The 27,897-nt window shown below is 46.8% G+C and overlaps 4 protein-coding genes across 4 annotated transcripts; 2 read left to right on the top strand and 2 right to left on the bottom strand.

Moving 5' to 3' along the window:
* Positions 1–2,411: 2,411 nt before the first annotated feature.
* MAM_08327 (alpha-glucosidase) lies at positions 2,412–5,329 on the top strand (the record flags this gene model as incomplete). Its single annotated transcript, XM_040827125.1, has 3 exons — positions 2,412–2,652; positions 2,717–3,444; positions 3,521–5,329. The coding sequence occupies 3 exons, from the start codon at positions 2,412–2,414 to the stop codon at positions 5,327–5,329; spliced, it is 2,778 nt and encodes a 925-aa protein (XP_040674866.1).
* A 3,348-nt stretch (positions 5,330–8,677) lies between these two features.
* On the bottom strand, positions 8,678–11,492 carry MAM_08326 (uncharacterized protein; the record flags this gene model as incomplete). The annotated part of the gene is made up of 5 exons (XM_040827124.1): positions 8,678–9,869; positions 9,973–10,471; positions 10,554–10,662; positions 10,748–10,990; positions 11,286–11,492. The coding sequence occupies 5 exons, from the start codon at positions 11,490–11,492 to the stop codon at positions 8,678–8,680; spliced, it is 2,250 nt and encodes a 749-aa protein (XP_040674865.1).
* A 3,081-nt stretch (positions 11,493–14,573) lies between these two features.
* MAM_08325 (Pre-mRNA cleavage complex II Clp1) lies at positions 14,574–16,436 on the bottom strand (the record flags this gene model as incomplete). Its single annotated transcript, XM_040827123.1, has 3 exons — positions 14,574–16,040; positions 16,093–16,378; positions 16,432–16,436. 3 exons carry the CDS (start codon positions 16,434–16,436, stop codon positions 14,574–14,576), a joined length of 1,758 nt encoding a protein of 585 aa, XP_040674864.1.
* A 954-nt stretch (positions 16,437–17,390) lies between these two features.
* On the top strand, positions 17,391–19,547 carry MAM_08324 (DNA-directed RNA polymerase I, subunit RPA34.5; the record flags this gene model as incomplete). Its single annotated transcript, XM_040827122.1, has 1 exon — positions 17,391–19,547. The coding sequence occupies one exon, from the start codon at positions 17,391–17,393 to the stop codon at positions 19,545–19,547; it is 2,157 nt and encodes a 718-aa protein (XP_040674863.1).
* Positions 19,548–27,897: the final 8,350 nt, after the last annotated feature.

The following is a 27,897-nucleotide window of genomic DNA, read 5'->3' as shown; positions in this document are numbered from 1 at the left end:
CCGGCAATGACTGGCGGCACACTAGAAAGATGCTTGACGCTTCCATTCGGGTTTTGATGCTCGGCGCCTTTGAAGCTCGAATACTACAAGGTCGAGTATGGCCATACCGAGAACACGTGTCGTCTGTCTACCACGCTAAAACCAGGACTAGAAATTTATCACAGAGATATGCAAATTCATGACACAATAGGATGATCAACTGCAAGCCGCATTTTATGGCCATCGTGGAACGCGAAAAGACAGCCACAGGGATAGTCAGGAATAGGAACAAGCTGATGAGAAGCAGCTGACCAGAACAGAGAGGAAAAATTTATGCGTTGGAATGGCAAAGCACACGGCAAAACTGAGGCCGTTCACACAAGGCTTACCACCAACATGCGGCTGCATTAGCTTGCATATGCAACACTGAGCGTTGTCACACGTTTGGTAACACAAGGGCTGTGACGAGGAGACCCAGGGCATCAAGGCACACTGCACAGGTAGAAGTTCTTGGTCATCTAGGCCTCGCGGGAAACCAAGAACCTTCAATACTAAACTAAAGTGTGTTATTACGGTTGAATCAAGTCATTGCCCCAAGCCGCGAGTCAGATACACAAGGTCGAAGGGACGACCAACAGTCCCGGACGAATTTGATCGGCGAATTGTGCGACGAATAGTAGACGGAGCACTCTAAATACGGCCAGAAGGATGCTTTGCCTGCAAATGTGTCTGCACGTTTGACTGCAGTCGCCGGAAATGAAAATCAGTACCGAGAATATGGCAGCCAACGACGGCTCACAACGGCCTAGAGGGCGCTCGGCGGCCGCAAAGGCCCAATGCCTCGCATGGAAGGGTAAGGCGTTGATGTATGAGAAGATTGAGCAATAGCTGCCATGACTGACTCGCGCGTCACTGGTTTTCACTCGGCAAAAAGACGCTGATACACCGCTCCAAGCATGTGCCGCCGCCATATAGAGGCCGCCAGACGGTGCAAATGACATTGAAGGGAACACAAGGTGCTCGCGCCATCTGTGAGGCGTCATTCTCAAGCCATACGTGTTGCTTCCTACTTGGCGCAATGATTAACCGGCTACTCGGCACGTGGCGGAAGGGATCAAAGACCCCCGATGTATCATATCATGTCTGGCCAAGACATCTCATCCAACCGAAGTCCCCGACCGCGTCGGAGATGGGTATGAAACTATCACCACATGCTTGCGAGGGTTGGACTCGCTCTTTTTGCGTTTCCAACAGTCAGCTCACTCTAACAGACAGGAGTGCAAGTGACGTCGGAATATTTCACCGTTATCCGTAAAATCCGCAAACGTGGACTCACACATCAGACCGACCTCTGTGTCACACTGTTACACACACAGATGAGGGTGACACAAGGGCTGCAGTCACGAGACCTAGGGCAGAAGGCTGCTGCATGAATAGAAGCCTGTGGCCGCAAGGACCTTTGGAAAACCCAGGGACCTTTAACACCAAAAGTGTGTCATATGCGAATCGAGCCAATGTGTCCATTGCATCGGGACGGCTGAATCTTGAAATATACTACTTCATGTCGCGGTATGTTGAAGTATCGTCTGCGAGGGCCGGGCTTAGAAGGCAAGGTGTTGCAGAGCTTCACAATGTCACGCCCTGTTACTGAGCAAGAACTCGAATGCTCTTGCTGGAGCGTAATGCGGCGGCCCTTTCAATAAATAAGCTCGGGTCCGGTGCCTGAACCTTGACTTTCTGTTGTTGGAACTCGTGACAAAAAGCCACACTCGACACTCATGACCCCCACTGTACGGAGTACTTATTACCACATTGTTTGATGGGCCCTACTGCCGCCCCACGCCGCCTTCCCCGCCTGCCTAGGTTAAGTAGGTACCTAGGTAGGTAGGTACCTAGGTACTTACTTAAGATAGGTGCCTCGCTCGGTACTGTCGGCCTTTGTAGATCCTCTGAGCCACCCCGTGCCGTGGTGGGCCTTCCGCTGTCGCCCTGCACGCTCCCTCCCCACCCCCACCTCCACCCCCGAAACCCAAACCGAACCACCCATTTCCGACTCACCGAGACGGTCGACGAGAGGAACTATTCATTCCACGCTGCGGGGAAACTAAGCAAGCACACAACACTTGGCCTGAACCATGATGGTGACGGCGCCGCACGCAGCCTTCGTTTGATGGCACTCGTCCGCGTCGTGGCCGCCAAACAATTCAACGGACCAGGCAAGCAAGAACCGGCTCCAACTTTGTCGTCAAGCTTCTTGAACGCGAAAACTCTGCTGCGGCATGCGAGGTTATAAATAAAGCGTCCCGTCTTCTTTACCGCTCCGTCCCTCTCTGCCAGCTTCATTGTTCCCGCTTCCTCTCTTGCAATCCCACTGTGGCAAACATCGATATCCATCTCCACTCAAGGCTCGAGAGTCGAGACACGCCGCCGCCATGAGGCCTGGGCGAGCTCTTCGATTCGTGGCCCTCGCCCTCGGCGGGATGTCGCTGTCCTCTGCTGCGAGCTTCTACAACAACACGCGCGATCGTCTGCTCGATTGCCCCGGGTACCGTACGGTCAAGGAAACCAAGGTTGGCGGCGGCGGCTATCTGGAACTGGAACTCGACGGGGAACCGTGCAATGTCTACGGCAAGGATATTCGGCGCCTCCAAGTCAACTGGACCGTGGAAAGTCGTCAGTATTCTCAACTGCCTCAGCCGGATTGGCGGGAAGCACGAGATAACTAATGCCCATGCAGGCGATCGCATTCACGTCGTCATCTTTGATGCAGATCAGGAAGCCTACCAGGTTCCCGAATCCGTCTTTCCGCGCCCCGGTCGTAGCAGCAGCCTCGGTCCGAAGCTGGAGTTTGATTACACCCCAAGCCCCTTCACTTTCAAGATCTTTCGCAGGAGGGACGAGTCGGTCCTCTTTGACTCCTCTGCAGCAGGTATGGTCTTTGAGGATCAGTACATCCGTTTGCGCACTGCCCTGCCCTTCAACCCCAACCTGTACGGCCTAGGAGAGCACTCTGATTCCTTTCGGCTCAAAAACACCAACTACACGCGTACGCTGTGGAATGCCGATAGCCCTTCTGTCCCCAAGGGCTGGAATCTCTACGGCAGCCACCCCATGTACTTTGAACAGCGTTCAAGGTACACTCACGGCGTCTTCATGCTCAACTCCAACGGCATGGATATCGTCGTCGACCGCGACGAGTGGAGCGGCTTTCTAGAGTACAACATGGTCGGCGGAGTCATCGACTTGTGGTTCTTTGCCGGGGAATCGCCCGTCGACGTCGCCAAGCAGTATTCCCTCGTCACACAGCCCCCGGCCATGGTGCCCTACTCTGCCTTGGGATTCCACCAGTGCCGATTCGGCTACCAGGATGTTTTCAACGTTGCCGAGGTCGTTCACAACTACAGCAAAGCCGGTATCCCTCTCGAGACCATGTGGACGGATATTGACTACATGGATGGACGGACTGTCCGTGACCCCCCAATGCACTGCTCACTCCATCCTCGTCTTGTCACGCAAATAAATCATGCTAACCTTGGTCTAGGTCTTCACCGTGGACCCTCAGCGGTTTCCCTTGAGCAAAATGCGTCAGCTTGTAGACCACCTCCACGCCAACAACCAAAAGTTCGTCCTGATGATTGACCCCGGCATTGCTTCCAAGGACTATGGCCCCTACAAAAGAGGCCTAGACTATCCGCCTTCCTTCCTCCTCAACGCGAGCATGTTACCCTACGAAGCCGTCGTGTGGCCAGGCCGCACAGTCTTCCCGGACTGGTTCGCCTACGGCGTCCAACAGTACTGGAACAAGGAGTTTGAGCTTTTCTTCAACCCCTTAACAGGCATCGACATTGATTTTTTGTGGATTGACATGAACGAGCCCAGCAACTTTTGCGACTGGCCGTGCACCAACATTGACGAAGTCGCTGCGCTGTATCCTCCTCCTCCGCCGCCTGTTCGGACACCGCCGAGAGAGCTGCCCGGGTGGCCGTGTGGCCTCCAGCCGCCAGGTAAAAATTGCACCTTGAAAATCGAACAGAGGCCCCGATTGAAAGCCCGGACCTGGGACGCCTGGCGTCACTGGAAATGGAAAATGAGGCGGAGTCATTATCCCCAGCCCAATAACTTTGAGCAGCCTCTGCTGCCCGACATTGGCCCCAGTACGCGAACGACGCCACAGTGGAAGGACAAATTCCTAGGCTTCCGGAATCGTTCTCTCACCGACCCTCCGTACACGATCAACAACGCCTGGGGTCCGCTGCCCCAAAAGACGATCGACACGCGCCTCATGCACTTGAACGGCCTCAGGCTCTACGATACGCACAATCTCTACGGGACCATGATGGCTGCTGCGTCACGCAGAGCCATGATCGCTCGGCGCCCTGACAGGCGGCCCTTGGTCGTGACTCGCTCTACCTTTGCTGGTTCTGGAGCCCACTCCGCGCACTGGCTGGGCGACAACGACTCTAGCTGGGAGCACTACCGCCTGAGCATCCGGCAAATGCTGCAGTTCAACTCCATGTTCCAGGTCTCCATGGTCGGGTCCGACGTCTGCGGCTTCAACGGGGATACCAACGAGGAGCTCTGTGCGCGCTGGGCGATGCTCGGGGCCTTCCAGCCATTTTACCGCAACCACAACTCAGAGGGACAGGTCGACCAGGAGTTCTACCGGTGGCCGGTGGTGACTGCGGCCGCGAAGAAGGCCATCGACATCCGGTACAGGCTGCTCGACTACTTCTACACGGCCATGATGCAGCAGAGCCTGGATGGGACGCCCTCCATCAACCCCATGTTCTACTTTTACTCCAACGACGCAAACACGTGGGGGCTGGACCTGCAGTACTTCTACGGGCCCGCGCTTCTTGTCGCGCCCGTCACGACGAAAGGAGAGACGAGCGTCAACATTTACTTCCCCAACGACATCTTCTACGACTTCTACACGTACGAGCAGTATTACGGGACGGGACAGTGGACCATCAAGAGGAACCAGAGCACGACGGATATCCCGCTCTACATCCGGGGTGGGCAGATCATCCCGATGCGCGCAAGCAGTGCCATGACAACGGCCAAGCTTCGCGAGCAGGACTTTGAAATACTCGTTGCTGTCAACTTCCAGGGCAGGGCCACGGGAACATTGTACCTGGACGACGGGGAGTCCCTGCTCGGGGAACGCTCGACAATCAAGTTCTCGTACAAGAAGGGCAAGCTCCACCTCCGCGCAGACATGAAGTACAAGACCAACGCGAAGATTGTCAAGGTCACAGTCTTGGGCAGTTACAAATGCGGGCCGGGGGAGTCTTCGTGCTCGATGGAGCTGAACCACCCAGTCGGGAAAAAACTCGTGTTAGACATCTAGGTCCCGGCAGAAGACGTAGCCCTTTTTGGCTCGAGTAGAGCACAGGTGGAAGAATTGAAGACGCTTAGCCGCGCGCTGTCCCGGCGGCACAGCACCAACACTTGGTCAGTCGGTCTCGCGGGGAGGAGGGGAGCGTGAACAATCCTCTTTAATTCACTTTGTTTAGCATAATAGCACAATATAGCTAAGTGACTAGTTATAAGCTAGCTCCAAGTAGGCTTGTAGATGTGAAAGGAGAAGAAGTTCTGCAGCAATAGTGGGAGGTTAAGACATTAATCTAGTTATTACTATCATCCTACCCAGCCATAGACTTGCTAGGCTCACGCGTGACTCTGTGTGCGTCAATTAAGGGCATTTTACTGCTATATACTCCGTATTTATACCAAGAATATACTATAGCGCATGGCAGCAGGGCCGCTAGACCAAAAACAGGGCGGGTGGGGTATTGAGCGCCCCGAGCAAAAATGGTGAGCGCCCCGAGCAATCGACGCGCCACCTAGCCTGGTTCAGCAACCACACACCCACGGGCGCCCGTCTCATGTACACCTGTCGATCGCCAAGAGCCGGTCAGGGCTGATGAAGCGTTCTCGCCATGGCAGCGCTGCCGCAAAGAGCGTCGACAAATACAAACGCTAAACACAATGCTTCTGGAGAAGACGAGCAATATTTCGAAGATGAGCAGCCGCTGCTTGAGCCCTCACCAATCTGACCTTGCACAGGCCGTCAACTGGTGGGCAATGCACTCAACCTCGACAGCACCATCTTCTGAGAGAGACATGGCAATGACTGATGTAGCGTCTTAGGTTTCCCGGGACCTGCATCATCTGGTCTCTTCCCCCGAGACGTAAGGAAGCCGTCTGGCTTTTACGGAGACGATGGCGGTCTTGAAGCCGGCTCAAACTTTGAGCCAGGCGCATTAGCCTCAAGGCGGCAATTCTTCAAGCTTCCATTCCCGCCGCATCTATTGTCTTGAATGGTACACAAACGCCGCCAACACCATGGCGATGAGCGCTGGGCTCGGTCTCCTCCGGGGCATGGGCGACCGGGGAAATAGCCGCTTGGAAATTGCACTCGGGCCGTGATCCGATCGGCAGCGGCCACCAAGCGCCTTCCCCGCGGCACGGGCGGTCTCATCTTGACGATGACAGGGTCTGATGGTAGCGTGGCGGCTGACCAGGACCTGCGCGGGTGCCCTTGCCTGCCACGGGGTCCATCAACGAGGCCGACGGTGCGTTTGAGCAGACGCCGACGTTCCCTGTCGTTGATAACAGCTCGCCTGACGAGGCCTTTTGTGACGAAAGCGTTACGGGCGGCATGGGCTACGGGCTGTGGGAGGAGGGATTTGCTCATCCCGCAATGGACTCGGACTTTGACCCGGCGCAGAGCCAGCAACAGGGCCATGTGCGCACTGCTCTTGGGGGATTCGTGTACACGAGTAATTGGAGCATGAAATGACGTGGCTTGCGGCATTATACCGTGGCATATCTATTGGCATACGCGGCACATGGCGGCAGGCGAGCATGAGCGTGTAGTGTAACTTTGCAACGTTGGACAGCAAGGCAGGTACTACGGAGTAACTACCAGACAACATGATGATTGGGTACCACCAGTAACATGTACGACAATGACCTGTCCGGTGCATTTTAGTACCTAGATGTGAAGAGTACGGAGTATTGACTGGAGAGCCGGGGGCCTCGAGACGCAACGGGGCGCCGCTCTGATGAGAATCTTGACTGATGTGTCCTGGCCAGTCCCTGCTCAACGTTGTGTATCGCCAGTTCCTGCACACCACGTCCGAATCCACTGGTCCCAGTGTCGATGCGAGAACGGAGATGCGCAGAGCGAACGATGCCCCAGTAGGTGAGGTACAAGTACAGGCAGAGGGTGCAGCGGCGCACACCAGCGTAGCCATTGCGCCTGGGACCGAAGGCGGAGGAGGCGCATGTCTTTCGTGGTTGACCGAGACGGAATCGACCGGATTGTGAGTTCCGACACCTTTGTTTTTCGACGGGCAACTGAGACGTATTCCCATGATGCCCCCCTCCCCTCCCCTTTCTGTCGGCGACGGCCGGCGCCAGAGGACGCAAGGCATGGATCCTCCAGAATCCAGATGGGCGGCATCATCCCCTTGCTCGTGTCCTCTCCTCCATCATCTGTTTCGCGCTGCCAACGACCCGTCCGAGGCCTGCTTGCTCGCCGCCGACGAGAGACGCCCCGTGCAAGTGCGCGCCATCCAGGCGGCCTAGTACGTGGGCGGCGAGGCCTTCGACTGGGCCGAGATTGCGTCGCCCCCGAGGGGACCCCAAGCCGTACCTCGCCGTACCCCGACGCGGCCGTAACATTCTGCCGGGACATCCTGGTACGGCTTCGGCATCTTGATGCCCTCTATCGTCGTCAGCGTGGGCTACTCCGCCGTCGAGACCCTGTACATCAGCGTGCCCGTCGAGTTCTTCGGCACCTTGGCCGTCCACAGCCGATCCCGCCCGAGTTTGACTTGGCTCAACGACAAGATCGTGCCGCAATGTCGTCGTGCCACCGCCATTGGCGTGTACCTAAGCATCGGGAAGTCGGTCCTTGTTGTGGCCGGGCAGATTTTCCGCAAGGCGCCCTCTGGTTTTTTTGTGTCACGGCTTCTCCGTGTCGCAGCTGGTCATGCTCAAGTGGTCTTACCTGAAGCATTGTAAGAGGACAAGAGGAGATTCGCCGGCGGGGATGAGGACGATACGAGCAAGGCGAGGACTGGTGGTGGCCAGCTGGAATTCAAGTACCACAAACAACAAGGGCGGCTGCATAGGTCTCTAAACCCAAATATTAGCGAACCCAGCCATAATGTACTCTCTGGGCGGCGTGCGGGCGAGTCGGTGAAGCGATGACAAAAATTGCCGTTTCACAGATCGGCTTGTTTGCTGTGGAATCAGTAAACCCGTTAGAGTGTACATCTACTTACACCCCTATTTAGCGCAGGTAAATGTGCTTGGGTGTAACAACATTTTGTAGTTGAACAAGCCACCAACATGGTTATTGTAGCGTGAATTTTCCACTGATATGACACCCAGAAAAGGACAAACGCAAAGCACTATTGCCGAGGTTTAGACTCCGTCATCATTCCGTTTGTCATTTCGACCATGAAGAACCAATCCTCAGGAATGCCGTTCATTCTTTTTTTTTTTGTGGTTGTTGTTTGATGTGGGCGCCCTTTCTACGGCGTATCGCTGGTAGGTGATTATTTGCACAACCGGACAAGTCTCCTTTGGTTCCAGAATCGGCCGTGATATGAACAGTTTGGGCTGACAGTATGCTTGGTTGGGGTCAGTCATATCCCTAACTCACATTCCACTTTAGACGTCCCTAGCTCGCCTCCCCAGGATTGATAAAGTTGAGGTTCAAACTGCCATAATTCCACAGCGTCGCCAAGTCGCCCAAATCTTGTTCAGTGATGGCGCCAAAATTTCCATATGCTAGGGCAGGGTAAACCTCGTCCATGGGAGGTGTCACGTTGACGTATGGTGCTGGATAGCTCAGGTGTGCATCATTGAAGTACAGAGAATTCGACGCGGACTGTATGTTGCCGGACGCCGTGGAAGAAACGGAGGGGTCATAACCAGCCGATCCGTCATTTTTAAAATAATAGCCAGGGGGTGTAGGCTGCGATACCGGAACGCGATAAAATTGTGCATCACCAGGCGGAGTTGTGTAAGAGAGTTGAGAATCGGCAGGACTAGGGTTGCTCGCGAACGCGACCTCTGCCTGGCTCATACAGGGGGGCGTCAGTGCGAGTTCCTTGCCTTTCGGGCGCTTTTTTGCAGACTCGCCGGGTGACTTGGCTCTTTGTTCTGGCGGTTGGGCAATGTTTTGAGCAATCTTGGCCAATACTTCGTATGATGTTCTCGCAGTTTTGGTCGCCGTCTTGAGCCGTTTGAGCATTGACAAAGCCTTGTCAACAGCACTCAGCATATCTCTCCGTCTTGGGAGGCTGGAATCTTGGTCATGCATAAGAGCAGAGCACAGAACAGCAGCTGTGTCAAATATGCAGAAAAGCACAAAGTGGAACTTGGTGTCTCGAGGACAAATGTAGTCAAAGAAGCCGTGCAAACCGTCCAATAACCGTAGTGAGTAGTCAATGCCGTCGTCACGAATGCTCAGTTCGTCGGATAGAGATTGTTTTGTCATGGGTTTGGCCAGGTAGGGTCGAATAGGGTCAAGCATCATGGACAGGGCCATCATGTGAAGGTAATGCCGATGCAGAACAATCCACGGCCGCGACGTGTCACTGCTTGTGTCGGGATCGATGAAAGCGTAGGTCGATGGAAAGCCGTCGATCCATCTTTTAACAGTAGCTTGGTATTCTCGGACTTCGCCATGCCGAACAACATCCTTGGGTAGGCCAAAACGATTGAATAATTGTGTGATCAACTGTGACTGGAGTTTCATGTGTTGCAAAGGGGATGGTGTGTACCCTTCTAGTGTGAGACTAGGCAGGCCGACATCAATGTCCGTCCGATCTATTAGCACCGGTCTCGATAGGAGAGCGGATGTTTGCCTTGATTCGAGATGAAAAGTTAGGGCAAAAAAGTTGCGACAAATTTTGGAGGCGCGCCAATGCACTTGGACGGGCATTGAAGCCTGGGACCTCAGAAACTCACCAGTCCCAGGTGTTCAGTATACACCAGATCCTTCTACGCATCTCACGGTCAAACTCCGACATGTGACCGCTGACGGTTTCCTTATGAATACCGAGTTCCTGAGCCTCGCGGATGAGGGCGCTGAGAACATGCCAGCATTCGACAAAACGTGCCTCTGATCTGTACCAGTAGCACGAATGCAATAGAGACTGGACATTCAACAGATGGTTGTTCCCGACAGGAATAGCGCCATGAAGCTCACGGCCGGCGTTGTGGTACTTCTCAGCGAGCTTCTGAGTGCTCTGGCCAAGGTCAACCTCGAGTTTCCTTTCAAGTTGAGCGTCGGCGTGCTGGGCGGAGCAGGCGCAAACCATGAGCAGCAGACAAGTCCACTGCATACCGAGTGGGCGGTTTTCCGAGCGTAGCGACCACCAGGCCCTGTAATCTTCCAGGAACGAAGGCGGATAGATGATGTAGAAATGAAGGTTTACATGGGTGAGGAAGTTTTGGACGAGGGCATCTGCCATGTCAGGCGTCAGTATCTGGGCGCAATTTGTGGCAAGAGGAGCGGCTCCTAGGGCGCCGTGAGGCAGAATACATACCCGTGTAGGGTCTGGGAGGGAGGAGGAGCAGGGCGTTGTTGAGTTGCGGACATGATGAAGGGTCCATGTAGTACTGCCTATATGTCTTTGGGACAAGCCTGGGCTTTCTCTGGCACAAGGTCTTCTGTTAGCACCGCATGGGGAGAGACAGCGTGGCAAGCTCCAGCGCCAACAAACCGGGATATGCGACGTACGGTTGAGCTCGAGGCGAGGCCGGCAAAAAGATGTGAGGCGCTGTATCCCAAGGCCTCGAAACCATTGTCTGCGTCCTCCCAGGGATTCGAGTCCAACGACTCGGCGTCCTCGTGGCTGAGTTGCCGTTTTCGAGTGGAATCATGGCTTGTAGCTTTGTCCTGACCGTGCTGACTCTGGGCAAAGCGGCACTTGTCGGCGACTTTGCGTTTCTGGCAGTGATTGCACGGCCATTCTCGATTGCACTAGATTGAATGGTCAGACGCGACGGCTTCGTTGTTGGGTCATTGACAACTGCCAGACGGGGACTCTAAGAGGGAGTACGGGAGGGAAGGGAATTTTGTGAACTTGATCTGCCGAGCAAAGAAGAGGGGACAGTGAAGGGACAATGAGCCCGCTGCCGAAATGGCCGGCACTTGGGCAAAGCATCCATTGAGGCTGCTTGCTGATTGAGGCTGCTGGCTGCTGGCTGCTGGCTGCTGAAGCGGGACTGTGAAAATCCAAAAAAAGGGAAAAGAAGGCGAGCGACGCGATGAATACCTTTTGCTTGCGACGCTGGCACTCGGTACAGGCCGACCAGTGATGCTTGATTTCCTTGGAGATGTCCTTGTCTCCCATGGCAGACAAAATGGCGGCAATGGTCGGGATGGTCGCGATGGCGATGATCTGATCAAAGGACGAGCAGACGGATGATTTGACGAGACGCCGATCAAGGCTTGCTCGATGGTCGACGGTTTGCTGCTGCATCCATCAATTGACAGTACGCAATACGCAATATCAACCAAGGTACCCGGGCACCGACCTGCATGTAGGTTTTGTAAAAGATCTCGGTGCTGATTAGTAGTCGGCGGTACCTAACCAGGACTGCGCCGCGACATCCGGAACTAGTAGTCTCGCTGTCACCTCCGGCTCAGATGTCATCCAATGTTGTCTGCTTGCGTTGATTGGTCAGATTCCCCCCCGCCGACAACGGGGATAGCGTTAGCCTAACCCGGCCCTTGTCAGTTCTACCTCCATGTCTGCACGCCGCAGAAGTTATTCTCACCATCGTCTCCATCATGACCGCCAAGTCCGTTCTTGGGGCCGTATTGTCTTGTCTGCGTCTGGTCTGCGACTCCTCCGACGCCTCCCAACTCTCTCCAGCGCCTCTGACGCCTCTGCCGCCGCCTTCAAAGTCTTTCGGACATTAACCCGCGGATACGTGTATTGCCGGCTACTGCTCCATACCGACCACCACGAGCCGCCTGACCCGCAAGCGTTGGCCGGTGGCGCACCCCCATGCTCTCTCCGACTTGGAGTCCCAGACATCTTGTCGATGGCACTCCGTGCTCCGTCTTCAGCATTGGCTGGGTCGTTGAAGCTCTGGAGGCCCCAGCCACGGTGTACTGAGAACGTCAATGTCCATGAGTGCCGTGCAGGATCCCGAGGTCCAGATGACCACGTCGTCCCAAGAAAATGAAGAATGAACTCGAGTCAATCAGTCAAGCAAAATCACCGCGACGTTTGAACGTTTGAACCAGTCGACGACGGCTTCCAAGGGCCGCAGAAAGCAAGCTGAATCCGCTGTGGCCGTTCCCGTCACATATCAGAGAACTTTTGTTTCTGCTGGCGCTGTCCTGTCCTGTCTGTGTCTGTGTCTGTGTAATGCAGGCGCGCGAGCTCTCGTCACTGGTTCAATTCAAGTCGTCCACGCGCGCCGACTAGGTCATCCATGCTCTCTCGTCTTGGACAATGCTTCGTGTAACAGGCTTACGAATGGAATACGGAGTAACTACTCCGTATGTTCCCAGAATCCTAGTACTCTGTACTGCGGAGTGCTCCGTAGAATGGGAGCTTGCTTATGAGAGCCTCCATTGCTCATCATTTCAAACCCAAGTACGGAGTAGTTGCCAGTTAGTCTCTTTCGTATGACTTCCAAGGTCTGCCCACTCACGTAGGCTACAGTAACCGGCATCGTTTCTACAACGTGTTTTTTGCCGAAAGACGATCATTTCACCATGGCTCTTATAGTTGTCGTCAGGACCTCGTCCTCGTCCTTGGATTGCCTGCCGAGGACTCCCAAGGTTCTGTGAAGGCACAGAGAGCAGGGGGAAGTCCCATCTGCGGCGCATCTATGCGCTGCCAACAGCGAATAAACCGTCCAACTATCCGTCCTCTCGGCGACCATTCCTCGGGCGCGCTCTCTCGGCCTTGTCAGGTTGTGCCCAGTACGACCGTACGTACAGTGAGGACAAGACAATTATCAATCCACAAGTTCAACGGTCTCACGGTCCACCGCAGGGCCATTCATGCCCCAAGTAAGGTCTGACGACAAACATTCACTTCCGGGTGTAGAAGCCACTGGCACTGATGCTGTCAATCTTCAACTGTCGTCTCCTTCGCCGTGAGACCCTGCTGAGTGACGCTGGCCGTTCTTGAGCTCCATGCGATTGTGCGTTCCGGCATCCACTTGAGGTTGCTAGCCACTTCCGCGGCGCCTTCTCGTCGATCGCTGCGTTTGGCCACCAAGGCCCAAGTCAGTCAGTCGCATGCCTATGCCTCCCAGGTTGTGTGTCGTCTCCTACTTCCCACAGGCTGGCCAAACAGTAATGAGCATGGATCCCGAGCCTCCCTGCCGGCTTTCCGGCCTGCCCTGAAGTATTGGCTAGGAGAGGACCAGCCAACTACACTGTTGTCACTACTAGTAATAGCCGTCAGATGTGATAGTATAAGGGCATGCTGACTGAACAATCGGTATGCCCACTTCGGATCATGACTGACACACGGTGCCGGGAACCAGAAACCAATACATGAACTCACACCACTGGTAAGTTGGTATTCCACCACGGAGTACTGCTTCAGTCGCGGTCTGCTCAAGTGCCAGAGGCAACAATAGGAACTACGCCACAATTCCATTCTGCGGGAACGAAATTGGCCATGTTTCTCCAAATAGACATGGGGAGACCCAATCTTGACTTAACGTTCGCTTGGTGTTGTGACTCCAACAGACCCTGGTTGGGGTCCGGAGAGGACCAGGCAGACAGACAGATCCCTTCTTCCACTGTCGCAGGACGGAACTACGACTACGACGGAGCACTTGGTGCCGCTGAATGTACGTGTTGATTGATCAGGGGCCATTGGCCGCTTGCTTTAGCCGCCCAAAGGTCATACATGGTAAGACAGTCCGTAACGTCGGGAGGGACATATGTCCTTGATTACTTATCATTCACAGATTGCGGAGGAACATGTCTTAGTTACTCCGCACTGAAGCTTTGAACGCTGTTTCAGCCGCAGCCTGCCCCCAGGAGCTGATGCTGGAATACTTGTACTCATACGTACATTGGATCCGCTCCCGAGTCGCACGAGGGACATCTGCAAACGCGGTTGCGTCACGGAAAATTGGGAATCCGTTGCTGGAAAACGCGGTGCAATGCTTTAAATATGACATGTCTTGTGTATCTCCAGTGAGATGTCTATTGCTACATGGATGACATACTGGCCATGCCGCGCTGTAGCGGGAGCTCAAGGTAAACTGAACAGATACGTTGCAAAGGGAAGATGCAGATGTTGTCCTCTAAGACCTTGGTCTTGTAGAAGAACTGACATGTCCGTATGCCAATAGAACCTATGGTTGCTCGCTCACACTGCATATTCCATGCACCCGCAATAGCCTGTACACCATTGCGGCTTGGTTCCATGACATGGGCTGGCGTGGTGACGTTGCGGTTCCAGTGGATGAGAACGAAGTCACAACGGCATGGTTAATCCAGAAGATTCACTCCGTATGCTGAGAACGCTACACCGTGTGTAGGCGTTCTCGAAAACTGATAAGTGAGGCATCTTGCCCACTCAGTCAGTGTTTTGTCGCCCTAGGTCACGTCTTACTCGCCAAACTCGAGATCCGACGGGACGTTTCTGGTTTCCCTCAAGGATTTCTATCCAGGGTACGGTAGATGTCACGGCGTGCTCAGTCCTCCTTCGTTGTGTCGTCTCTTGTTCTGCTTCATCTTCGCTTGTCTCTTCGTCTGTTATGTGGACTTCCTTGTCTGTCAGCTCGTCTTGAGAGGATTTGGCAAAGAGGTCTTCAGTATAAGCCCAATGGGGAGTGTCAAATCTCCCGTGGACAAAGACAATGTCCCTTCCCTCTATTTTGATTTTCTCAAGGCTTGCGTAGGGCGTCGGCGTGATGACATGTAGACATTTGCGTTTCATGTCTATCCCTCGAATAAGAGCAAGCCCGATTGTTTTGCAGTATCGAGGGTCGAGCGTTGCGTCATTGGTGTTTGAAATAAACGGTAAGCCTTCCTTCGTTCTAGTCACTGGCACTTGCCAAATTTTCGTGTTGTCATGTTCAACAGTGATTTCGGGTGTCATCACAAGCTGCTGGAAGGCTTTGGGCTCTTCAATTTCGACTATGGCCAGTATTGACCCGTTGATCGAAGCCGCTAGAAGCTCGGGAGTACACTGGTAGTCATAAGATATGATCCCAAGAAGCCCACTATTTCTGCCATGGTAAGAAACCACCAAGGGTCTCGTGGACGTAATAGCATGGGCGGCCCAAGTGAGCCGCCGCAGTTGCAACGACTTGTCCTTGATATCAATATGAGAATGATAGTATGACATCATTTGCATTGATCGAAAATGAGCAGCAGTTCGGGAAGTGAACTCTGACGGTTGTGAAGGAAGCACGCTGAACGAGTTCCTTGTCGCGCTCTTCAACACATCCACAACGTCGGCAGGCCCATCTTGTGACATGTATATGACTTCAGCAGGACGGATCCTCGTTATCAGCTCCACAAGGAGGTCTAAACCCGTGCCCAGAATCCAACCTGGGGTGTTTATTATAAGTGGGTAGGTCCGAAGCGACCTTTGGTACGTGTTGTATAGGTCGATGGCGCACGAGATGAAAAGACTAGGTGCCGAGGCTGGTGTCACAGACGCCAAAGAGTGGCTTCTCAGAATAGTATTTGACGGATCGTCGAAGGCGGCGTGGGTAAACGGGACGCCAAAGTTCGGATTTGAGACGCATACGAGTGATAGTGTACCAGGTGGAGCATATTCGGGTTGTCCGGGGTCAAGATCAAGCACTGCCACTCGTTTCACAGGACTCTCACCATTTGATAAAGATGTCAAAAGGCGGTTTGTTAGCAGCCTTGAGAAGGTTGACTTGCCTGTGGATTTTGGGCCGCAAACAAGAGTTGTGCGATGGCTTGTCCGTGAAGGCGGCAGCAAGGACGCCAGCTTCTTATTCCATTCCGGTGGCGAGACCAGCTCCTGAATGACGCATCTCCTAGGCGCATCTAAAGAGGATCCAATCTGGAAATCCGTCAGCGATATCACTTGCGCCGCGGCTCATGTCGACACATACAAATTGGAACGTCTGCCCGCTAGTTGCAATTCCATCAGCGGCCTCACTTGGCTCATTCCATATTCTCCTGAACAGAGGTGAAAGACGACCCAATTTTCTCAAGTTGTTCAGCTCAGGATCATTATGCAATTCTAGTCGAGTGTCTTGAGTGGTTCGAACCACTGGGAGAGCCACGCAGTGCGGAGCAAAAACCCAAAATATGTCCTCGGCAGCACGCAAAGTTGCCCCTGCCAGCGTGAGTTCGCCATCTACTACTCTGATTCCAAAACTGCCCAAAATGACAAACCTCTATGGCCGCTTAGCAAGTATATCTCAGAACCGTGTGGCTCAGTAGCATACCTCATTCTCATCCAGCCTAAGCTCCACCACCGCCCCTGCTTTTGTTTGACAATTGCTACTATTCAAATGGAACGAAGAATAATTGACGACAGTAGGGGATGTGCCAGAGGCAGAAGGTTTAATGACTTCTGGAGCCTGGTTGTCCGTTATTTTTCTTCGAGGTTGTCAGAGGGAAGTCGTCAAAACAAGGCAGTTTGTGTGAAGCTCACTCAACTGATTTTAAGCCATCCGCTGCTTCGGGTCGATGGCCATCACTTCGCCGTGGAGCACTCTCTTGAGAACACTTATTGGGAGAACGAGTAGCTTTCCCATCAGGCCTGAGAGCCTGCAGAGCACTGAAAGAGTTCGTATCTGGCGCCAATGACTTCGCATGGCTCGCGGGCTCAGTAGCTTGGGTTCGGGCCGCAGATGCAGCTTGCCGTCGGCGAGCAGCAATTGCACTAACAGCGCTTACCGGAGCTAGAACAAAGAGAAACTTAGCTTAGGTAAATTGTACTTAGCGAATATCTCTGATCCTTCAAGAAGATAAGAGGAAGAGGGTTGGGACCATGTGGTTCGTACCCTGGGGAGGGCCTTGGCTATCTAGCTTGCGCCGCTTACTAGATGACATGCCTCGGTCGCGCAATCAAGGAAAGCTCCGAACAGACCGTATCACTGTACTTTCAGATGTATAAGGGGGCCAAAGTGCCTTTTCGCCGCGGGAAAATTCGAAACGACTTGGGAGACGAGCGTGCGACGGATGAGGTGAAGTTTCTTATCGATAAGAGGAGACAAGTGAGGCACCCTGCCACTTGCTCACCCTGCGGCGCCCAGTGCCAAAGTGGGGTCTCGCGCAAGGCCGTCGCCAAAATTTCGCAGCTTTCGCAACCTCACGCTTCCTCAACCGACCCCAACACACTTGGGATCCAAGCCAATCGCGCTCTCGCAACAGCAAATTGAGTGCGTACTGCTCGCCTACAATGGCACCCAAGCAATCTTTCAAAGTACACTCTTTGAACCGGCTCATCGAGGATACGAACAAAGGCCTCAGTGCTGAAGCCCACTACAACAAGCGGCGCGCCAATAAGTCGACAGCTTCGATCAAGAAGGAACCTGGCGCCATTGATAGGGCCATCTTTGGCAACAACTCCGAGGACGATGAGAGCGACGGTAGCAGCAGTGGAAGCAGTGACGAAGACGGCTCCGACTTTTTGCAGAAGCTTCAAGCTACAAAAACATCCACTGCTATAGCTCCCGTGAGGCCCGCCAAGAAGCCCTCCAAGAAAGACGAGATAGCCGACAGCGACTATGAGCGCCAGTCAAACTTCAAGAAGGCCGCGCCCGTCAAATCAAAGCAACCTGGGCAGCCCAAGACTTCTTCATCGGATGACTCGAGCAGTGAATCCGAGTCTGAGTCTGAGCCTGGGCTGAAGTCAACCCAAGGTGAACAGAAAGTGAGAGCAAACGGAGCGCCCTTGAAAATCGTTGCTCCCTCCAGCTCATCCAGCTCCGACTCCAGCTCCGGTTCCGATTCAGCAGAGGACGAAGGGGCTACAAGCAGCAGTGATGATTCGCGAGCTAAGAAAGCCGCTGTGACAAAAAGCAAAGACACAATGTCTTCGGACGAAGAGTCTGGCAATAGTGCCAGTGATTCTGACAGTGGTAACGAAAGCGAACCAGCACTTTCTACGAAATCCAAGCCGGGGACAACGTCCGCCAATGGCACTTCGACAAATACCACCTCGGAGACAAGCTCCAGCGATGAAGGTACCGAGAACCAGAACGAGACGGTCACCGAGACAAAACCAATCGCTACGGGGAAGCCAGCTCCCGATAAGCCGTCAGATAATTCTTCATCTGAAGACTCGAGCGAGGAGGACGCGGACGTGTCCATGCATATTGCTGATCGTGAACGTGGTCATCAGGCAACTCTTCCAGATTTTATCGCTCCGGACTTTGTCCTGCGCAAAAGTGACGACGGGGCCAACGGACAGGACGTCGCTCGCATTTGCAACCAGGCCAATTTGCAAGGAAAACAAGTTTGGTACTTCACAGTGCCAGCCAACGTGCCCATCTCGGTTGTACAGAATATGGAGATTCCTATGAACCAATCTCAAACGGGAAATAGCATCTTCTCACACGGTGGCGAAGATTATGGCATTTCTGTCGACAGCATGACTCCAAAAAGCTCTATCCAAATTCTAATCCCTTCTTCTGACGGAGCTCGATATCAATCCGGTAAGACTTCTTTGAGGTATCGCTGTTCTTGTCCTGCAGGCATGGCTAACCGATGTTTCTGTTCAGCCTCCCGATCAATCGATCAAGTACTGCAAGTTAAAAAAATCACTCAACTTGGTCAAGCTTCCGCGACGGCGTCTTCCGTGGGCCCAGCTCCGAAGCCACCGCCTCGACAACAACCAGAGGGTCTAAAAGCCCGATACAAACCCTTTGGGGTCAACAGTCCCATGGGTCAGATTGGTGTGGATCTATCCTTCGAGGTGGAAAATGACACAGAGATGGCAGGTGCTCCCGCCCAGGGCAGCACGCAGAGCAAGTCGGACAAGAAGGAGAAGAGGAAGAATCAGAAGGGAAAGGGGCAGTCTGAGGCTCCAAGCAAGGGCAAAAGAAAGCACATCTCTTCTGAGGACGACGCGGTCGCTGCAGCAGAACAGCTTATGGAGGAGAATCTGTCGGCAGAAACCAAGTCCAAGAAGCAGAAGACTGAGCGCTCTGGGAGTCCAGATCTCGGATCGGACGCGCCGTCGTCGTCGGCTGTCTCGAAGAAACAGAGGCTTTTCGTCCCCCCGGCCATTCCGGCATCAACGCCGTCGTCCAAGTCCAAGTCGAGCAAGTCCAAGCCCGAGACGCCGGCGTCAAAGCCACGTGAAACGGCAGTTCCTGTCCCCCAAATCCCGGGCTCCGCCCAACCCAAGGTTTCCCCCGTCCCGATCCCTCAACCTGGCGTGACGTCCACGCCGCTCACGAGCAAATCCGCCAAGAAGTCGAAGAAGAAGACGAAAACGCCGGATGTCACAGCAGAAACACAGAGTCCAACATCAAGCACACAGCCTGCAGGCAAAACCAGCAGGAACAAGGTGACTCCTGTACCAATGCCAAAGCTCCACACGACAGGTTAGGAACCTCGCTTCGGGTCTAGACAAGATGTCTACGGGATCAAGAAATTCCGGGCACCGTGATTGGGATACTTGTCTCTGCTGGTAGAGCTGGCAGAGCTGGTTCCCGAGAGAAAGGAATGTGCCGCATGGTTTCTTCCTTGACCAAGGGAACAGACGATTGGCATAAAAATGAGAGTGGTCGGCTATATCGCTGCACAGCTTCGGTGCTTGGCGTTTTAAGGATACAGACTACGTCTGACAACGTGTTGATTTTTGATAATGATTCCACTTTGATCTTTTTTTTCTTTCGCCCTTTATTTTCTCGTCTTGGCTTTTTATACCAACCAGAAGGAACAGCATTCGGGGTCTGAGATGAAGGAAGGGGGTTGCGGATACTTCGCAGACAGGTGCAGCAGCAGAGCTGGAGTGGCTGCGCCAGGACTGAGGTCAAGGTACTTAAGTAGTCAAAGCAGGCAAGGCGGATAGTAGTCGTGCCCTCGAGGATAGTTTTATTCACGGCTCTTGATTTGTGGCTGCCACCGCTCAAGGAGGCCGGACATGCAGACGTGTGTTGTGTGCTTTGAGAGCGGCGACGACGACTCGGCCGCGTTTCAAGACACGATTTCTCTATCAAGATGAAACGTACTCCGCACTCTGGCCACGTAAGACGTGTACATCATCGACCAGGAAGAGGTCGCAGCAGCGACGTGAGCCCGAGTCTCGTCGCAGTCAGCAGTGAGTGAGTGGCCCACGCAAGTTGCTGCGCCCGAGCTCGCCAAGAATGAGGGCGGGGAAATGATAAATAAATAAGAAGCCACAGCACAAAAAAAAAAGCCCACAAATAGAACAAGATGCATGTGCATGCGCGTACGAACCATCTACATGTACGGAGTAGTCATGTACGCGTGTGTGGTTGCAGGGAAAGCTGCGGCGCGCTCCGTAAAATCTTTTGGGCGCCGCGAGTGCCTGCGCGACGCAACCTGCAAGACTTTGGTGCCGACATTTCCACGAAACGGGCGCATCATCATGAGCAAGCCACGCCTGCTCTCCCCTCCTCACCTTCCTCACCTCAGCAAGCACGACGTGCGACGTCCACGGTGGCGCTCCGTACCTTGCATCGAGTCCCGTTCGTGACCGGGGTGACGGCCAGCACGGACCGACCTATCTGGCTGCACTGAGCAGCAGCAGCACATGTTTGTGTACTTGCATGCATCTAAGTACTCCGTACGGAGTACTTAAATTAAGTACCTACACGACCGTCGCCAAGCGTCGGGAGTCCGTACCAAGCACGTACATTATGTGCTCCGTCGTGCCGGCTTTTTTGTGAGTTGTACTCTGAGTGCGTTCTCGGTTCTCTGTGACCACTGACTACCAGGCCAAGGCTGTATCAACCTGTCGTGAATACTTACTTAAGTAAGCTAAATACTTTAAGTACTTAAGTACTTAGTAGGAAGAGAGAAAGAGGCAGCCCAGAGGGCGAAACGGAAAACGACTCAGTACCAGGCACTTGATGTACTCAAGGTACCGGGGTACTTACTCCGTACGTGAGTACTTGGACATCGCTGATTCGGGTCGCTGCCGCATGGCTTGGCACATGTGCATGCATAAACATGCACGCAGAGGGGCCGGGCGAGGCGAGGGGAGAAGAAACAACAACAATAATAACGTCGACAATAGTAGTTAATAACAACAGTCATCCCAACGACGTTGGGTCTTGACTCTTGACGATGCCCACACGAGTCCAGAGGGTCCAGGCGCCCAGACACGACTCCCTCCCCCTGGCTTGCGTCGGTGCTCGCCGAGAAGCAAGAGGCCGGCACGATCAATTGATACTGGGGAGGGAGCACCGCATGAGTACGGGGCCAGTTCGCTGCAGGTGTGCGTTATTAATATCAATCGATGCGCCGGGCAGACATGGGCGTTGATGCCTCTTTTTTTTTTTTTTTCCTCGTTTTGTTTTGCCCAGAAATGGGGTTCCGTCTGCCCTGGGCCCTGGCCCGGGCTGAGCTGGGCTGGGCTGGGTGGGGGCCTTGTTCACGATTGCGGACGGAGCCCTGGGGCCTGTACTCCGTACGGAGGACCATATTACAAGAGTCAATTTTTTTTTTGTGCGTGCATGTGCGTAGGATATATCATCCAGCGCAAAGCCCCCATCACTTGAGAAAATGTAGGCCAGTTCCTTTTGCCCTGGTTTGATGGGGCGAAGCGTTCTAATTGTCAACCGTTTGTCAGCTTTATTATGATGTTGTATCACAGGGTATTGCTGCTTGATGGCAAGGAGAGTGTAGATGACCCGACTATTGCTCGCCTACCTGAGCTGACCTAACTATTGTAGTTGACCTGACCTAACTATTGCTATAGGGGGACAAGGGGGCATAATAGATTTTAATTAGTTAAATTTTCTTTAAGGAATTTATTCTTAGTAGAGTAAAAGATAGAGTAAAATAAGTTTTAATTAGGCAGAAAATTATTATAGAATGTAATTAAATTATATAAAATATTTATAAGAAGTAAGTCTAGAAATTTTAATATATTAGCTATAGCTCTCTCTTAAATTTTTTTTTCTTTCTACTTTACTTTCTTATTAAACTAAAGCTATACTATTAAAATAATATTATATTATAGAGAATTTATAAGTATTCTCTTTAGAATTTATTCTAAATATACTTAGAATTAACTTTAATTAAATTCTAAACTAGAAAGTATTTTAGTAGTATATAAGTAGAGAGAGAGGCAGGCATTAGCTTAGTCTCTCTAACTATAAATTTAATATATAACTATTCTTAGTAGAGTAAAAAATAGAGCAAAATAAGTTCTAATTAGGCAGAAAATTATTATAGAATGTAATTAAATTATATAGAATATTTATAAGAAGTAAGTCTAGAAATTTTAATATATTAGCTATAGCTCTCTCTTAAATTTTTTTTTCTTTCTACTTTACTTTCTTATTAAACTAAAGCTATACTATTAAAATAATATTATATTATAGAGAATTTATAAGTATTCTCTTTAGAATTCTTTAGAATTTATTCTAAATACACTTAGAATTAACTCTAATTAAATTCTAAACTAGAAAGCATTTTAGTAGTATATAAGCAGAGAGAAAGGCAGGCGTTAGCCTAGTCTCTTTAACTATAAATTTAATATATAGAGTAATTTTATTATTAAAGTTAGTAAGATTTTTTGCTATATAAATATAGAGGACAGCTATATATATTATATTATAAGTTAGAATTTAATTAAAATTAATTATTATTTAATTTAGGTTTAATACTAATACTTTATAGAATATATACTTTTCTTTAACTTATTTATTAAAGAAATATTTTATTATAGTATATAGAGCAGAGGTATTATAGTTAAGTGCTAATGCTCTCTCTTTTACTGCTAATAACTAGGCAGCTGTTTATATATTAATTAATAATTAATTTATATTAAATTTTAACTTTATACTAATTAACTTATATATAGAGTTCTACTAAAACTTAAAGAAACTAGTACTTAGTAAAAATATAAATCTCTATATATCTATAAAGTTATCTTAAAATTACTAGACATTAGTTAAGCCTAAAGTGCTTTATAAAGAGAATAGTAAAGTAAGTAATTTATAATTAAATTATAATTTATTCTAGCTAGATTTTAATAGAATTTTATAATAGTTTAATATTAATACTATATAAGTTACTACTTACTTTATAGAAGGCATAAAGTGTAACTATTATAATATATAGTTAGGCTCTTACTTACTACTAACTACTAAAATAGCAGAAAGACTACTAAGTTTAGAATTAATACTACTACTTAAAAGCAGGCAAAAAAGCTATAGTATATTATAAGTAGTATTTAGAACTAATTTAGAATTAATTATTACTAAATTCTAACTATCTCTAGATATAAAATCTTTCTAAAGTAAAATTAACTTAAGAAATATTATTAATAAGACTTATCTATATACTTCTCCTCCTAGTAATATAAATAGAAAGCTTATTAGTAGTACTTATAATAGTATTTTATAACTTAGTAAATTTTTTTTTTAAAAAAAAAATGGCATTATAAAATAAATAAATACTCTAGGAATATTACTAGTTTTTTTTAGTTAATAAAATAAAATTTCTATTTAAAGTATAAATATTTAATTAAACTCTTATAATTATAATTAAATTTAGTAAAATAAATTTATTATTTAATATATAACTATATATAAATTTAGTAAAATAAATTTATTATTTAATATATAACTATATATAAATTTAGTAAAATAAATTTATTATTTAATATATTAAACTCTTATAACTATATATAAATCTAGTAAAGTAAATTTACTATTTATTATATAAGTATTTAATAAAACTATTATAGTTATATAAGTATTAGTTTTAATATACTTTTAAAGTTATAGACTATAAATTTAAGAAGAGTAAAACTTACTTTATAGTAAAAAAAAATTATACTAATAATAGAAAATACATAAAATATAAGTATAATTATAAAGAAATAGCAGAAAATTATAGTAAAATAGCAGAAAATTAAGGGAAAAAAATAGAATTTATATCTAAATTATCTACTATATTATTTATATCTATATTTAAAATATTTTATTAAGGCAACTAGAGTTATAATTATAGAAATACTAGTTGTCTTTATAGTAAATTCTAGTTATTTTCTCTTGCAATTTAAGCTTATATCTTTAAAGTTTCTAACTCTAATTAATAAAATAAAGTTAGTAGATATATAATTATTAAACTAAGAAAATACTATACTATACTTTTTGTAGCCTCCTAGTTTATAAATCTACTTTATAACTTAATATCTTAATATAATAATAGAATTTATAAGTAACACTTAGCAGCATCTTATTATAATAAATCCTAATTATATATTTAACAAGCTATAATTATATAATATAAAGAGATATATCTACTAGTCTATCTATATAATGCCTTATATAATATTTTAATAGTATTAGTTATAGCTAGTAGAGAATTCTAATCTTAAGATAGTATTAATAATATATTACAGTAAAGTCTAGAATAAATTACTAAATAATATTTATATTAAACCTAAGTAAATAACTCTAGCTATTACTCTATATTTTATTAGTATTAAAATTAAATTAGAATGCATTTAGAATTAATTCTGCTATACTTTATGCCTATATTTCTTTATAGCTTTTATTAAAGTTAAAAGCTGTTCTTACTTGCTATTAAGCCTATTATTATTATATATTAAGAACTAGCTTTACAGGCTACTGCGTGTAAGCATTACTAGTATTAACTATAAACTTAAGGAGAGAAAAGAGGGAAAAGAGAAGCTCTCTATTCTTCTTTTTTCTTTTATTATATATATATAGATTTAATATATATTTAAAGCGTACTTAATAAGGTACTAATATAGTGCTTTATACTTACTTAAGCCTATAGCTTAAGTTTATTATATACTCTTCTTTTAGCAGGTTTATCTATATTGCTACTATATAGTAGAGACAGATATATAGTGTAAATCCCCCTAGTAACTATATATTTCTACTCTATATTTTTTGCCTAGCAACTATATATCCCTGCTCTATGTTTTTTGCGCGTAGTATATACTTAATGCGCCCCTACTTTATAAATAGTTTAGTAACTTTATGCTGCCTATTCTTATTATTTTCCTCTTAATAAGTATTACTAATACTCTTTTTATGCTACTAAAAATTCTTATTTCTAAAGATTACTACTACTATGCCTGCCTTCTTTTTTTATATTGCTTCTATATTGCTTCTACTATTCTAAGTATAATATAGTATATACTATATACTTAATTTAGTTTTAAAGAGTCTGCTGCTAGCGCGCTCTCTTCTCTGCTTCTACTGCCTCTACTACTATACTATAATGCTTACTATATAGGCAAGTATGCTATAAAAAGCAACTTTAATAATAATAACCTCTTAAATAGAGAGAAAGTTCTAGGAATATATATACTATATTAATATAAGCTTATTAATACTAGCTCTACTAGTTATATTTCTAGCTCTACTATAGCTTATAAGTAGTGCTACAAAACCTATAAGAAGTATATTTAGAAGGCGTACCTTTATGCCTTAAACTTTAAGCTATACTACTAATAGAAGAAGGTATAGTAAATTGCAAATACTAGTACACATATTATATCTACTATATATAAAAAGTTAAGTAAGAGCTTTAGTATATATACTAAATTTTCTATATAGTTTAATTCTACTACTAAAAAATTTAATATATTATTAAAGTAAGCTTATATTGCCTTTAGTTCTATTTATTCCTTATATATACTACTTAATTTATCTTCTAATAGTATAGCTACTAGCGCTAATTTATAAGCGCTAGTACTTACTAGCGCGCAGTAGAGAAGGGGGTAGTTATAAAGGTAATAGTATTTAGAATACTATTCTCTCTCTGCCCCCTCCCCCTCTTAATAATTAGGTTATTAATTTAACTAGCAATAAGTTGCGCTTAAAGTCGCCTAAGAGGCTAGAGCGCCTATTTTAGTAGGCGCTATATTAAGCGTAGGTTAAGTGTAGGTTAAGTGTATATTAAGCCTTATAGATATATTATCTCTTCTTTTTCTTTCTTTTTTTTTTTTTTAATTATAATTTTTTTTTACTAGCTAGCCTTTATGCTAGTATAACTATAGTTTATTCTTTTTTTTTTTAATTAGTTAGCTCTATATATTATACTATTACTTAGGAATTAATTACTTATAAATTAAGCTTATTATATATCTATATATCTCTCTACTTAGTTTTAAATTAGTTAAGCACTATAGTATCTTAAAAACTCTTAAGTAGTTTCTATATTAGTTAAATATACTTTTTCTACTTAATATATATATTTTGCTTATTACCTCTTCTAAGTGTATTCTTTACTACTAGAATTTTCTCTACTTTATATTTATAGGTTTCTTTATCTTAAAGAGTTTTATCTGCCTTAATTAGTACTAGTAGTAAGCAGAAGTTTTAGAGTACTTAGCTAGGTAGTAAGTTAAATACTACTTACTTAATAAAGTCTATATAGAATACTAAGTATATACTATATAGAATGTTTAATTTTACTATTAATAAAGATAGCACCTTAATTACTATATACTTTACTATAACTTAATTAAGTTTTCTACTAAGGCAATTTATCTTAATATTATAGAGGTTTAACTATACTAAATTCTCTACTTAAAACCTTTTAGCTAAGCATTACTATTTATTAGCAGCTTTTTATTGCTGCTGCTAGTTGTAGGCAATTACAGCTTGCGCTAAGTTAGTACTCTTCTTTAAGTACTTAAGAAATACTACTACCTACTCTTATAGTATTATTCTAAAATACTTAATTATTTCTATAAAAATAACTAGGCTTAAGTTGTATTTAGGTTGTACTTATATATAGCTTTATTTGCGCTTATACTAGTAACTATTAAATTATAGTTGTTTAGAGCTAACTAGTATATTATAAAGTAATCTACCTAGTTAACTTGCTTAAAGTAGAAGAATTACTTATACTTCTTAGTTAACTTATTTTATACCTCTATTTATTTAAAAGTAGTAAGAGGTTAAGAGTAGCTATTTAATACTAACTAAGTAGTAGAGAGTTATCTAAAACTTACCTAACTAGTTTAATTCTCTATCTATAATAATTTATAATAAAAACTTATAGAAATACTACTAGTAAGTTTTAAAATATTCTATATATTCTTCTATACTTATTATAGTTATTACCTTAAGCTAAATATATTTAGATAAGTAGTTTATAATAACTATAAAGTACTATATATTTCTCTTTTCCTTAGCAGGCAGGTTTATTATAAAGTTAATAGAGATCTAGGTTTAATACTAATTAGTAATAAAAAGAAGTTATAGTAGTTCTTAATAAAGCTATTAGCTCTTATAGCTACTATAATAGTAGTAGTTATATATAAACTATATAATATCTTTTATTATTTTATTCTAATAAAAGTCTCTATATAAGATATTAAATATAGTATTATATCTTAAGTAGCTAGAGTGTAGCAATTTATATATATATTAAGTTAAAGCTATTATTAAAGGTTTCTACTTTAGTACTTATAACTAACCTTAATACTATAGTTTTCTATATATATTTATTATATAGTTAAATATTTATTTCTATATATTTACCTTTAGAGAAAACTTAAACTTTTTTATACTATTTTATACTACTTTAATATAATACTAAAAAATAGTATTTTAAGCTATCTTTATTTTCTAAAGACCTTAAAGCTACTTATCTTAAAATATATTATACTAATTAAGTTCTAGCTTAAGGTTAGTATAGAGAGCTATCTTTATAGTATTTACTAAGCATAATAATATACTTACTGCTCTTAATAGTTATATAATATACTT

This window comes from Metarhizium album (genome assembly GCF_000804445.1).
Source record: "Metarhizium album ARSEF 1941 chromosome Unknown scaffold_51, whole genome shotgun sequence".
NCBI lineage: Eukaryota > Fungi > Ascomycota > Sordariomycetes > Hypocreales > Clavicipitaceae > Metarhizium > Metarhizium album.
The sequence above is the reverse complement of the archived record's forward strand: the minus strand, read 5'-3'. Positions and strand labels throughout refer to the sequence as shown.